Source organism: Catharus ustulatus, chromosome Z (genome assembly GCF_009819885.2).
Source record: "Catharus ustulatus isolate bCatUst1 chromosome Z, bCatUst1.pri.v2, whole genome shotgun sequence".
NCBI lineage: Eukaryota > Metazoa > Chordata > Aves > Passeriformes > Turdidae > Catharus > Catharus ustulatus.
Genome location: NC_046262.2, coordinates 63,550,633 through 63,562,706, shown reverse-complemented (window position 1 = coordinate 63,562,706; position 12,074 = coordinate 63,550,633). Strand labels below are relative to the sequence as shown.

General features: G+C 39.0%; 1 protein-coding gene across 6 annotated transcripts in view; it reads left to right on the top strand.

Moving 5' to 3' along the window:
* The window catches only part of TDRD7 (tudor domain containing 7), a 46,009-nt gene extending 38,123 nt beyond the window's left edge, over positions 1 to 7,886 (top strand). For 5 of the 6 annotated variants that reach the window (XM_033084743.2, XM_033084742.2, XM_033084741.2 and 2 more), the window contains 8 exons: positions 469 to 671; positions 802 to 936; positions 2,071 to 2,154; positions 2,315 to 2,449; positions 2,786 to 2,896; positions 4,316 to 4,806; positions 5,125 to 5,285; positions 7,415 to 7,886. In XM_033084743.2, the coding sequence (XP_032940634.1) occupies positions 469 to 671; positions 802 to 936; positions 2,071 to 2,154; positions 2,315 to 2,449; positions 2,786 to 2,896; positions 4,316 to 4,806; positions 5,125 to 5,285; positions 7,415 to 7,635 (1,541 nt within the window). In that variant the 3' untranslated portion in view covers positions 7,636 to 7,886. The remainder of the gene's footprint in view (positions 1 to 468; positions 672 to 801; positions 937 to 2,070; positions 2,155 to 2,314; positions 2,450 to 2,785; positions 2,897 to 4,315; positions 4,807 to 5,124; positions 5,286 to 7,414) is intronic. The other variant, XM_033084744.2, reaches the window with a different exon arrangement.
* Positions 7,887 to 12,074: the final 4,188 nt, after the last annotated feature.

The window sequence follows — 12,074 nt, the reverse complement described above, 5'->3', positions numbered from 1 at the left end:
AAAGAAATAAAAGGTAACATGTTGTGTGTAGCAATGTACACTACCACAACATATTTTTCCATAAATTAGGTACATCTGTTTTAGCCAGATTAGGCAATATTTCTAAGTGTGAGCCTATTTAATTATTTTGAAGTGATCCTTCCCCTTTCAGTACTTGCAGACTTCCTGGACTCTGCTGGAATTTATTTACTTTTCTAAAACTTATAGGCCTTTTTAACTTTTTAAAAATATTTAATTTTAAATATGTGAAGTTGCTGTGAATGAGCTTAGGGTTTTTTTTGGTTGGTTGGTTGGTTTTTTAATACTTGGATGCATTCCATTCTTTTCTACATAGGGTCTTTTTCTTTTCAATTCTGCCCTGCCCCCAAAGGTGGCTTTCTTTGATAAAAAGGTAGAAATTAAGAAGATTGCAAGTAGCAGGGGTGCCGTACAACTTCTGTATGCAAAAAAGTATGGCGTGTCTTACAGGACTGGAAGCCTTCTGTGATGATCCTGTCCTAGTAAAGGCTGTGGAATCACAGACATGCTTCAAGATATTTGCTGTGGAAATACTGGAAAAGAGTGATACTCCTCTTCTTGTTCTCTATGACACTTCTGGAGAAGATGATATCAACATCAATGCTACTTGTCTGAAGGCTTTGTATGACAAGTCCCTTGAACTGCACCTACAGGTACCATTGTCATTTTTCCTCCTTAATCATTAAAAATCATTGACTTTTGATGGACAAAAAAGAGTACTCGGAAATTTGCTAAATTTTGTGTGTGGTTTCTTTTTCCCTTCCTTGTCTCTCACTGTTGCAGGTAGATGCACTGTACACTAATGTCAGAGTAACCAGTGTTTCCTCTGATGGGAGCCTGTATTGTCAAGTGCCATCCAAAGGCTTGTCTAGACTGTCTGAAATACTGCAGAAACTAGAAGACTACTTTCTTTACAAGGTGAGTCCCATGGTGAGAGAAGTAAGTCATGCAGCATTTCTCCAGAGAGTACCAATAATTTTCCTTGCACATAAGTTCAAGTTTCTGTGGTAGCTGTAGGCTATTCAAAAAGGCTAAAAATTCTCTTTCTAGTTTGCAGATTTTTCTTTTGATGCTTTCTTTTTATTTCTTTTTCTGATTTGTAAGAATTAAGAGAATCAATTTTGTAATTCAGCTGAACCTGACAAAATCAAATCATGCAGATCCTTGGAGGTCCTGTTAGAGCTGCTGCTTGTGAAACTGTTCTGTGAAGATGTTTTAGGTGTAGAAGTTGAGCTTTGGACCTGTCGTGCAGCCATCTGGGTGCATTATACTGAACACGTTTTATTTATCAGGATTCCATTTCCAGCAAGCTAAGCACTGAAATATTTAAAACCCTAAAATATTTAGCAACACAAAGACACTAAGGAAGGCAGCCATACAGGTGTTTCAAGAGTTGATATTCTTTGGAGAAACTACTTGTTATTTTCTTGCTATCAAAGAAAGAGATTGTTCTTCAGATTCTTTTAATATCAGGCTTTGTAGCTTATCTGGAGGGCTTTTAAGTTGTTTTGCCCAATAATTTAAACCTAGTAAGATGCTGATTGTTCTTCTAATGGATTTTCCCCATACTTTTTATAGTGTAGCCATTGTCTTGTTATATTATTTAGTATTATCATGGTGATGGTCACCCCTAGGAGCCTTTCATTTGAGTCAGCAGTAAATTTAGTTTGTTACATATCCCAGAAATTGTGTATTATAGAATATAAGCTAGGACATTCTTCATTTGTCTGTCATAGCTCTTTATTGGCCTTGATTTTCAAGTCAGGTAATAGTTGGTGACTTCCTAGTCTTGTTTCTTGTTTTACCCCTGGCACTTTGTGTTCTCTCAATTTCCCTGTAAAACACAGAGCTTGGGATTAAAAGATTTACCAATTGGTAAAGCTTAAGGCAATGTGATAAGAAGTGCTTCTAAAGCTGGAATGATACTTTCTATTTGAAACAGAGCTTTTGTTTCTTAGTACTGTTTATGCCATGTGTTGTTTTTGAAATGGTTATTTGAGTGCCAGATAGTACTAGCTCTGTGCTTTCTGACTTCTGTTTTTGTATTTGCAGCAGACAAATGAGTTCAATGTATTGCTGCCTTTCTGTGGCAAAATCTGCTTGTTTCCTTCCAAAGGAAAATGGGCACGTGTAGAGGTAAGAAGTATTCCGAAAGTAGCTAGAGTTTGCCCATATAGAAATGTCTCTTTTTTTTGTTCAACTCAACTGAATGTTTCGTTTCCATGAAATATTTCGTAACATGTGTGTCACTGTTAGGTTTTTAACCTCAAAATTTGCCCTTGCTTTCTTCTTTCAGATAAAAATCATTCACACTAGACGGGCACTTGATGTGCAGTTTATGGATAGTGGAACAGTTGCAACTGTAAAAGTATCAGAACTCAAAGAAATCCCACCACAATTCCTGAGAGAAGTAATTGCAATACCTCCTCAGGTATAAAGACATGTTAAAGTTAACCTGTATTCAATCTCTTAGCAGTGTTTGTACTGCTGCTACTTCAAGGTTTATATGCTGAAATTCTGTTTTGTTTCACAGCATTCAATATTGCAGTGTATTTTATTGTGCATCTTTGCCTGAAATAAATCACAATATAGTTTTGTGAGTTGGTGGATGTTGCATATGCATCATGGTACTGGATTTGTATTTTGTTCTGTCTCTTTCTGTTTGTCATTCATGATTGACTCTGTCAGCATTATTTTTTAAATTGGAACTTAAGGACCAGCTTTTGTATTACTAAATTATACTTTGTATACTTAATTATGTTCTTAGGCTTTAAAATGCTGTCTGGCAGATCTGCCTCCTAACACTGGCATGTGGACTCCAGATGCTGTACTGTGGCTGAGAGATGCTGTAATAATTTGTCCTGAATTTAGCATGAAGGTAAGTAGTCAAAATGCCATTGAGACCTGAAATCACATAGGCATGTAAAAAGAGCATTGGAAGAACAACTTTAAAAGCTTAACAACTCAGCAAATTGGATTTTGTTTAAGAAGTGTAGAAGTTTGTAACCAGCTAAAGGACATAAACTCTATACAAAATTCTTTTCTTAGGAAATTTGTCATAAAACTTATTGCTTAAGCCTGTTAGAAATCTTGTCTTTTCCCCTCTGCTGTGAATTTAGCAACTTTCACAGCAGTTTTTCACATTTTGCTGTCCAAGTGCAAATAGGCAGCTAGTTATTTTGCCACTGATAAGAAAGAAACACAGTTGCCATGTTTCAGCACATAAAAATATCTGACCTCTGTGTTAATCTTCAATTGTTTTTCTGCCTCTTGGGAGCAAAGCTTTTTCTACTTCTAGTCTTGAAAGTGGTTTTATTTTTGTTTTTTATTTTTCCTAATCAACTTTGTTTTAGTATATGCATTATTTGCTTAGCATTTTCCTTATCTTTGAGATAAAATTATTTCCATTTGCAAAGTATCCTAGCCACTTTAACTAACTGAAAATACCCTCCTAAATGAAATCTATTACTAACTACAGATTAAACAACAATAATTTCATCTTAACCTTTTGATTCCAACTACTGTCAGACACTTTGAAAAAGTGCTTTGTAGCTTTCCATAACCTTTTTGCTTGCTTTAGTCTAGACCTCTACTCTGAGACAGCTGTTGCACCTGGCTTTTCTAGACAACCTCTTCCAAGAGAGTTTGAGTTTGGTGCTAATTTTTTCTGTATTAAATAATAGACAGCAGATGCATACTTTAATTGCAGAAATTTTTCATTCCTGGCTAGGAACATCAACAGAAGAATCAGTAAAAGAATGTTGCATACTTTGTCAAATTAAAATTTAAGTGCTTTACTGTTAATAATGTTAGCATATATGATGATAAATAGGAAATATTTTTATGTCAGTGCTTGAAAATTAGGCATGGGAGAAACATGGAACCTTTTTTTATATTTTTTTAAATCTAATTTAGCAGGCCTCATTTCTCTTAATGACAGGAAGATAGTTTAAAAGATTAGGTGTTATTATTTAATAATTTGTTTAGATCTGTGTGGACACTGGTTACTGTTCTTCTGAAAACTAGAACTGGGCACACAGTACTGAGATTGAACCTGTTGGACAGAACAAAAGTCAATTCAAGTTTTTTTGCTTTAGTGCAATAGCTGCACTTTTTATCTTTTTTATCTGCTGTGAACAGCTTATTACCCACAAATTCCTTAATATGTTTGGGAGAACACTGAAAATGTTTCTGTGCATAAATGCAAGGAGCTGTTGCTTCTTTAGTCTTCTCTACAAAATCAGATGTGCCTTTAATAGTTTCTAACTGGTTGTTAAACGGTGTTTTGTGTTCTAAGGTGATTAAACAGGATGCTTCAAAAGGAATTGCACACATTTACTTGTTTGCTCCAGAGAATTTCCCAGACATGGATCGTAGCATCAATAGACAGATCAAAAATGCAGACTTGTGGAAGCATCAGAAAGATGTTTTCTTGAGTGTGGCACCCAGTGGAACTAGCACCACAAAAGCTATAGGTGATGCTGTTTCAACTCTGCAGTTACCTGGTGGGAAGCTGGAGAAGAGTTTCCCTGATTCAAGCAGAGAACCTGGCAGTGCAGTGCCCACCATTGATATGCCTCCTCCTCTACCCTTGCCAAAGCCTGGTGACCTCATGGATATCTACGTCTCGGTGGCCTGCCATCCTGGTCATTTCGTTGTCCAGCCTTGGAATGAGCTAAACAATCTGTATGCCCTAATGGAAGAAATGATCTTGTACTATAGCAGGGCAGAAGAGAAACCTGTGAACATTGAAAAAAACAAGCTGTATGCAGCTAAAATTGGAGATGAGTAAGTAGATGCTTAAATTACTTAAAATCTGAAAGCAAGCTTAACTCTGCTAAGCTAGGCAAGCCTGGCTTTGCTTAGTCCGCATTGTTAACAACGTAGCAGATGTCCAATGATATCTGAGAGATTAAGAGAGTAAATGAGGTTGCACTCTCTTCATGCTTCCAGATTGTAGCTGGAATAGTTGACTTTTATTCAGCTAAATCCAGATTTGGGAAGCCTGAGACATGCTAGATCTTTGGTTGTGCATTATTTTTCTGGTGCTTCGGCAGTGTGTGAATATGAATTCAAATGGTATATTCTTGTTCTCCCCCCTTTTAGATGGTACAGGGTCATAATAAAAGGAATTCTTAGAAATGGGTTTTTGTCAGTGTATGAGCTGGACTATGGCAAACATGAGTTTGTCAGCATACGGAAAGTACAGCCACTCCTGGATACATTCAGAAGACTACCTTTCCAAGCTATTACAGCTCAGCTTGCAGGTAGGTATCAAGCATTTGCAATTGTTCTTGTTAAAGTCTTACATCAGCAGGCATATGAGAGGAACAGAAATGTAAACTAGACAAAGTCAAAAGTTATATAATTGGATTTTTTCTATGTGTTTATGTCCTGCTTTTATTCTTGGCATAGGCAATGATGATTCTATTTAATTATTTTTGTTTGTTTAATTAAATGTAGCACTTTAAGTTACCATCTTTGAGAATGAAGACTGCTTAAAGTTTCCCAGCAGCTGCTTTTCATTGTCATAAATTTATTATTTAATGTATGTGATATCTACTATGCAAAAAACACAGGGAAATAAAAACTGAAGGTTTTTTTGATCCTTTAACATAACCAATTACAAAGTGTGAAAGTTATGATGTATTTGTTGGTAAGAACTTAATGTTCTGATTATCATAGCTTACATAAAGTTAGGGACCTAGATGCTGAATTTCTAGAGAAATTTTTTATATGTATGTTGTCTCTATTATAATTTACAGTTCTCCAGTACATATTTGGAATCCAGAGTTGCCTGAAATATGTTAGTTTTCTCAAACAAAAAACTCCACAAGGGGGTGGGCTTTCAATAAGCTTACAAAAGATAATTTCCTTGAGAATATGGCGCATTGAGAGTGTGCATACATCTGAGAGAATTTAAAAAATAAAACTTGATCTCTCCTCGCTGTTTTTCCTTTCAAAAATTTTTCTTCATTTCTGTGTTGTGTTCAGATGTATACATCTCATCTTAGTCAGCTGCTGCTTTCTGTTGCTGTTTAGTCAGCGCTGCTCTAGATTTCAGTCACAGAATATGCTTGTTGGAAGTGACAGGTGACAGAGTTAGTACTCTGTGCCTTCTGTGGATTTGCTTTCCTGCACAGCCTTAGTGTGACCTTGGGGGTTGGTTTAAACTACTGATGGGTGATGGATGTGCTACCAACATAGGGATCCTCGGGATCCTAGGCTGAGATCCTCAGTGTGCAGTGCTGTAATGGGGCTGATTTCTAGTTGTGTCTGTCTTCTGGAGGATCCAGTAAAGCAAGCCTGCAAGTCACCCACTTTTCCTGCTTCACTGAGTCCCCCAAGTAGCCAGCTAAATTACCTCTGGGATGCTTCATGTTGTCAAAGCAGGCCAGCAGAGCCTGGAAGATCCTGCTATTATCCTGCTATTCTTCCACTTCTTTCTCTCTGTGTTTGTGTCTCATGCCTCTTAGTCTCTGATCTGTTTCTTTGTAAAATCCCATTTGCTTCCACAATAGTCTTTCCTAGCATTAATTACCCTTTCCTAAGTGTTGATTAACTATTGGCTTTTAATTCCTTTTGTAATCTGCAGGCAGCTGTGTTCCTGTGTTGTCATATCAGTGACAAGTTGTTGATAATAGTAAAAGTGAAGTATTGTCATTTTGCTGTTCTGCTTCTGTTATCCTTAAAGTGGTTTTTGCGTGTTCCTGCATGATATTTGAGCCCCTGTGTTTAGATACTGTACACCAGCAGTGGTCTGGGGAATTGAATCCCAGCTCTGCAGGAGCCATTTACTTCTAGGTGGATTGTAGCCATATTCAAAAACTCGTTTAGGTTCCAGCAGACTTGACTTTGTGGGATGCTGCTCTGAAAAAAGTAAGAGCAGTTGTGAGGCATTTAGGCATAATTGCTCTTTGTTTCTGCCCTCTGTGTGTCTAGTTTGGGACTTGAAGGTTTGGCAGGTGTTTTAGTAATTGATGCTGCTTTGAGATGAAGAAAATCTAAAGCAAGGCCAACGGGACAAGTAATGTCAGCACCCTCAGGCTGAACACAAAGAAAGTTTGTTTTGGAAGGATCTTTAGTTTCCTTCTTGTCATGGTTCCTGATAAGCCCTGGTCATGCAATGCAGCCAGTATTCTCTGAATTGCTCAGTGAGTCAGTGCATTTGCCTTTCACTTCTGCAAACATATTATTATCTTTAGACTTCAAGAAAAAATAAATGTCATAGTCTGTAATAATTAAGCTTGTTTGTGTGGGAGATAAGTGAGCTTGTTGCATTCATTAGCACTTTAAAATCTGTTTTCTCAAGTATTTAAACTCACACCACTTCTTTATAAACTTAGATTGTTCTAGTCTGTAAATGACCTTCTGTTTTGCTTTACATTTGTCCTAGGAGTGAAAAACCAGCAGTGGTCAGAAGAGGCATCGATTGTGTTTCGGAATCTTGTAGAGAAGAAACCTTTTGTGGCACAGATACAGGCAGTTAGTGACAGCACTAACTCTTGGGATCGAAAAATAGTGACTTTTCTTGTGGACACATCTCTTCCACATATTGATAGATGGATTCATGATTTTGTGTCTCAGAGTCTTGTGGAATTTTCAAAGGGTGATTAATCATCACTTCTGCAATGTAGCAGCTTAGCAATAAAGTAAGTAACAGGCTTTGAAGAGAAATATAACTACTACATGGCCTTGAAGACATAATGGGGATATAATTGAAAAATCTGTGTTTGTTTAACAAGTTTGGATTCTGTTGACTTCAGTTGACTTTCTGAAAATTTTCACGTTGTTTACCATTGTAATGCTAGAATATTTGAGTTAAATTATGTTAAAAGTTATTTATCAATAAAACAATGTTCAGTTTTGTTCTCGTGATCATTCCCTAATTTTGGAGAGCTTTTTATCTCATAGCTATTACTCAGAGCCATTACAGGGTAGTCCTTCCTTTAACAAGTGTTTTTTATTTCTGAATTTATTGTCAGAGATATGCATTATTGTTGACCTTTTCCCTTTTTCTTAACTTGATAAGCTATGAATAGTGCCTCATTTGGAATACTGCATTTGTGAGGTGGAGCATTCACAGAAGTGTTGCACTTTGTGTACTTACTGCTCTGTTCTTTAGCCGTGATACCACTTTCCGGAATTCTCTGCTCCCCTCCTCACCCCACCCCCTGACCAGCTGCTAAATTCAAAGCATTCCTTTCCCTCTTTTTTGATGGCTTGTTTTCGTGTATGCTTTTGAGAAACTTCAGAGGACTTCTGCTCCCTGGAGACAGGAGAAAGCAGTGTCCTATAAGCGTGCAGATGGGTGCTTGAAGTCCTCTGAACATAGTATTTTCAGCCTACTTTAGAACCTACTTTATTTTTGGTCTTAGAAATATTTAGAGGAGGTTGGACATGATTATATTTCATAATCCGCTGTCTCAATTTAAATTTGCTTGCCGTAGTCCCTCTAGATTGTTAAACACTATTAAAGCTTAACACTAATGCCATTTTTTCCTGATGTGCACGACTCTGTAGTATTTCTAGTAGTACATAAGCCAAGCTAAGAAGTTCTGCAATAATGCTGTTTGCAGGAGTACAGGAGACTGAACAGAAAGGGAAGCAAGACCGAAAGGTGCCGTGCATGTGTAACAGTAGCACGGGGGAGAGACAATGCTTACAAATACTCTGAGCAAACAAGCTCTTTCAGCATGTAATCCTTACATTTGCACTTTCTTAGTCTAATTCTGGTGGTGGTCTACGGAAGGTCTGGGCTAAGCAGCTCTTGGAAGTCTGGTGTGTGTCTCTCTGCCTGGATGTCCACTGGATATAGCGGGGCCATTGTGATTAGAGTGGGCAGCCATAAACCAGCAAACTCCAATGCAAGTTGCTACTTGACATGGTCCTCTCCATATTTAAGTGTGCTGAGGTTGAGATTCTTAAATGTACATGAGAGAGAGGTAGTATTAACAGTTAAGATAGTAATTAGTTTTCCATATTAATCAACTTCTTCCGTTGCCGTGGCAGAGAAGGTGAAGAATGCACGTGAAGGAAGCTATGTGGTGATGAACTACTGTAAGATAAACTTCAATGCAAAGTTTGCCGCTGTGTAGGACGGGTTCTGAGTCTGAAAATTTGATGTAGGACAGCAGAATGACAAGCATGCCCCTGGGTTCCTGAAGAGAGATTTCCTATGTGTCTAAGACCATATCTCAACTTCACAATTGTGCAGGCTGATGGCTACAAGCCATTTTCATGGCAATAGAACATTTTGCTTTAACTGTTTTAAAGTTTCATGAGAAATACCTGGGCTATGTTTGCATCCTTTAAGGCTTGAGGATCTGCTCTTTGCCTGAAGTTTATTTGCAGCTCTGTACTGATGAGGAGTTTGTGACTCTTCACTTGTAGTATTAGAGGAAAGACCCTGGTGGATGTTCAAGAGACTCAAGATGGTTTCCAAACTTGTCTGCCCCTTCTGAAATATGCCTCACCCTTTCTTTGGTTGTTGGTGGCTAAAAAGCCCTGGTCAGAAGCAAGGACACATTCCTACAGTCCCATGCATTTGTGCAGCTCAGTGCTGGAGTTCGCAGAGGCTGCTTTGTGTGTTGGTAAAACAGACTGCAGTATAGCTGATCGGCAAACCCATGGGCGCTGCTGTCCACATGGAGCATACACCCAACCCAAAGTTACTGACAGGTTGAATTACGTTTATAGGCTGTATCCAGAGGGGCTCTGTCTTCATTCCCAGGATACAGTACCACGCCTGTCTTCAGCAGCTCTACTACTAGTCCAATACAGTATAGGTGTTGCTGTCTGCTTGTGCAGAACTATGATTTTACACCTGCTTGTAGCGTTGCTGTCTTACCCCACATAAGATCCCGTCAGACACTTGCTAACTGACCTGCTAATGCTCTGACACATTTCATGCTGTGCTTAAGTGCAGAGCCTGTTGGGCATACACAGTATTGAACACTTTGAGATTGCTGAAGTTTCCAAGCCATGAAATAGCATAATTATTAGTTATCCCACTGTCCCTAGGAGGTACTAGACACGCCTGCTCTGTGGAAGTTACTAATACACACATAATGTTGCATGGTTTTTCAGCAGTCGGTGTTGCAGCGTGGTTATGAATGGTTTGCAGGTGTGAATGGTTTTCCTGCTTTCATGAATGCCTGGCACTTCACTAGGGCTGCGTCCACGGCCCATGTCTCAGGCAGGTGGAGTTACCATTCTCGTTGCTGCTGGAACCTTGCATGCAATCCTATCCTTCAGGAAAGAGAAGGATTAATCACAGAGAATCCAGATGAGAACAATGTCTAGAAAGTCTGGTTTGAAGAGTAAGATTTGCAGTTGGTCAGGATGGAGGAAGGCTAAGGAGGGGAGCACCTTCAGAAGTTTTCACTGATAACTATTTTTATATGTAGATAAAATAAGGCATATAAAAGCTTTAGTTGCAGGAAGAAAGGGGCACAGCCAGGGAATTCACTGGAACTCCAGTTTCACTATAAATGCCAAAACCATGTAGGATGTATCTGCAAAAGCCCAGCTGATGGTCCCTTGGAATTTGGATTTGGAATGTGCAATTCTTGGGACCCCAGGATAACTTTGCCACCAGAAAAAGGGAATGCAGCTTTGTTAAACATGTTTTGTGGATCGTGAATTTTATAAAATGGAAAATGATCATTGATTACCTAGAGAAAACAGATGATGCTATAGTAAATAAAATAGACAAACAAAGCAGGTCTCTTACCCCGCCTTGCAAACCTCCTCTTTTCTGTTCATTCCATTTCAGCTTATTTTATTAAGCTGACAAAGTTAAAGTTTACCTGTTTTCATCTCCCGGTGTGTTCATTCCATGTCATTTCGACAAACTCTTGTTTTGTTAGAGAAATGTGAGAACTCTCTTTGCCATCTCAAAACGAATTCCTATCTCTAGGGTTCCCAATCATGGACTCCTCTTTCCCCATTTGGGAAGATGTTTGTTGCAAATATATTTTGTCTCTGTGTTTTTACCACACTCATCCTTTGTCCTCACAGTTGTACAGCAGGCAAACCTTTGAGAGCCTAGATTCTTTTGCTGACTGTATTAGACAAAAAAAGTGAGGAAAAACCATGCAACAACAACAAAAAAATATTAGTTTAAACCCTCATAAAGCCTGAAAGCTCCCTTTTGTGTTCTTTTGTTCTTTGCTGGTGTTTTCAGATTGGACTGAAATTCTTGAACAGGAGAATTAGAAGTTAGAGCTTGGCTAGGACAGGAGGAGATCCTGACCTGAGTGGACATGCTTCAAGCATACCAAGCCACTTCCCTGACAGCCACAGTCAGGATTGGTGAAACTTGGTGTCCTGTGAAAAGTGCTACACTGTACATTACCTGCAGCATTCCTTACCTGTGTGTCATGCCAGACCACTAAGAAAGAGCTACCACTGATGCACTGAAAACAAATGTGCTGAGAAGCTGGGTCCACGTCTTGCCTGATGGAGACAGGCTGAGTGCATTCTAAGGGGACCAAGACACCTTGGATGGGGTTCTGGTGGCCACAAAGTCACATCTGCCAGCAGCCAGATGGGATTTTAAAAAATTCATCAAATGTATCTCTTGAGTGCAAAACTCATAGAGAAACTCAGTGGTGCCAGTGGATCACTTCCTGAGCTTCTTCTGGCTTGCACACCCTGGAAAAAGGCATTTGGTAAACACATGGCATAGAAACAGGCATCCAGGTTTGTCTGATCTTGTACCTGTCATGCTTCTTTAGCCTGAGCAAACAGACATGTGGGTGAATTGGGTTCTAAGCACCCTCTTCTCTCCTGCCAGCAGCTGGGATGATGCCAGTGACTTGGGCCATAATCCTGCTCACCTCAACGAGACATGCACTGAGCCCAGCGCTTGGCACAGCCCCCTTTTGTATCCTTCATTTGTCCTAGGTGGGAGCAGTATTTTTGAAGGTAACTACAGACCTTCCTTCAAATGCCATAGGATGTGAAATTTCAGTGCCAGGCAGGTCACACACACAAAAAAAGAGTGAAGTACTATCTCATCAGCAACTGGGGGCATTTTCAGGTGAAGGTCA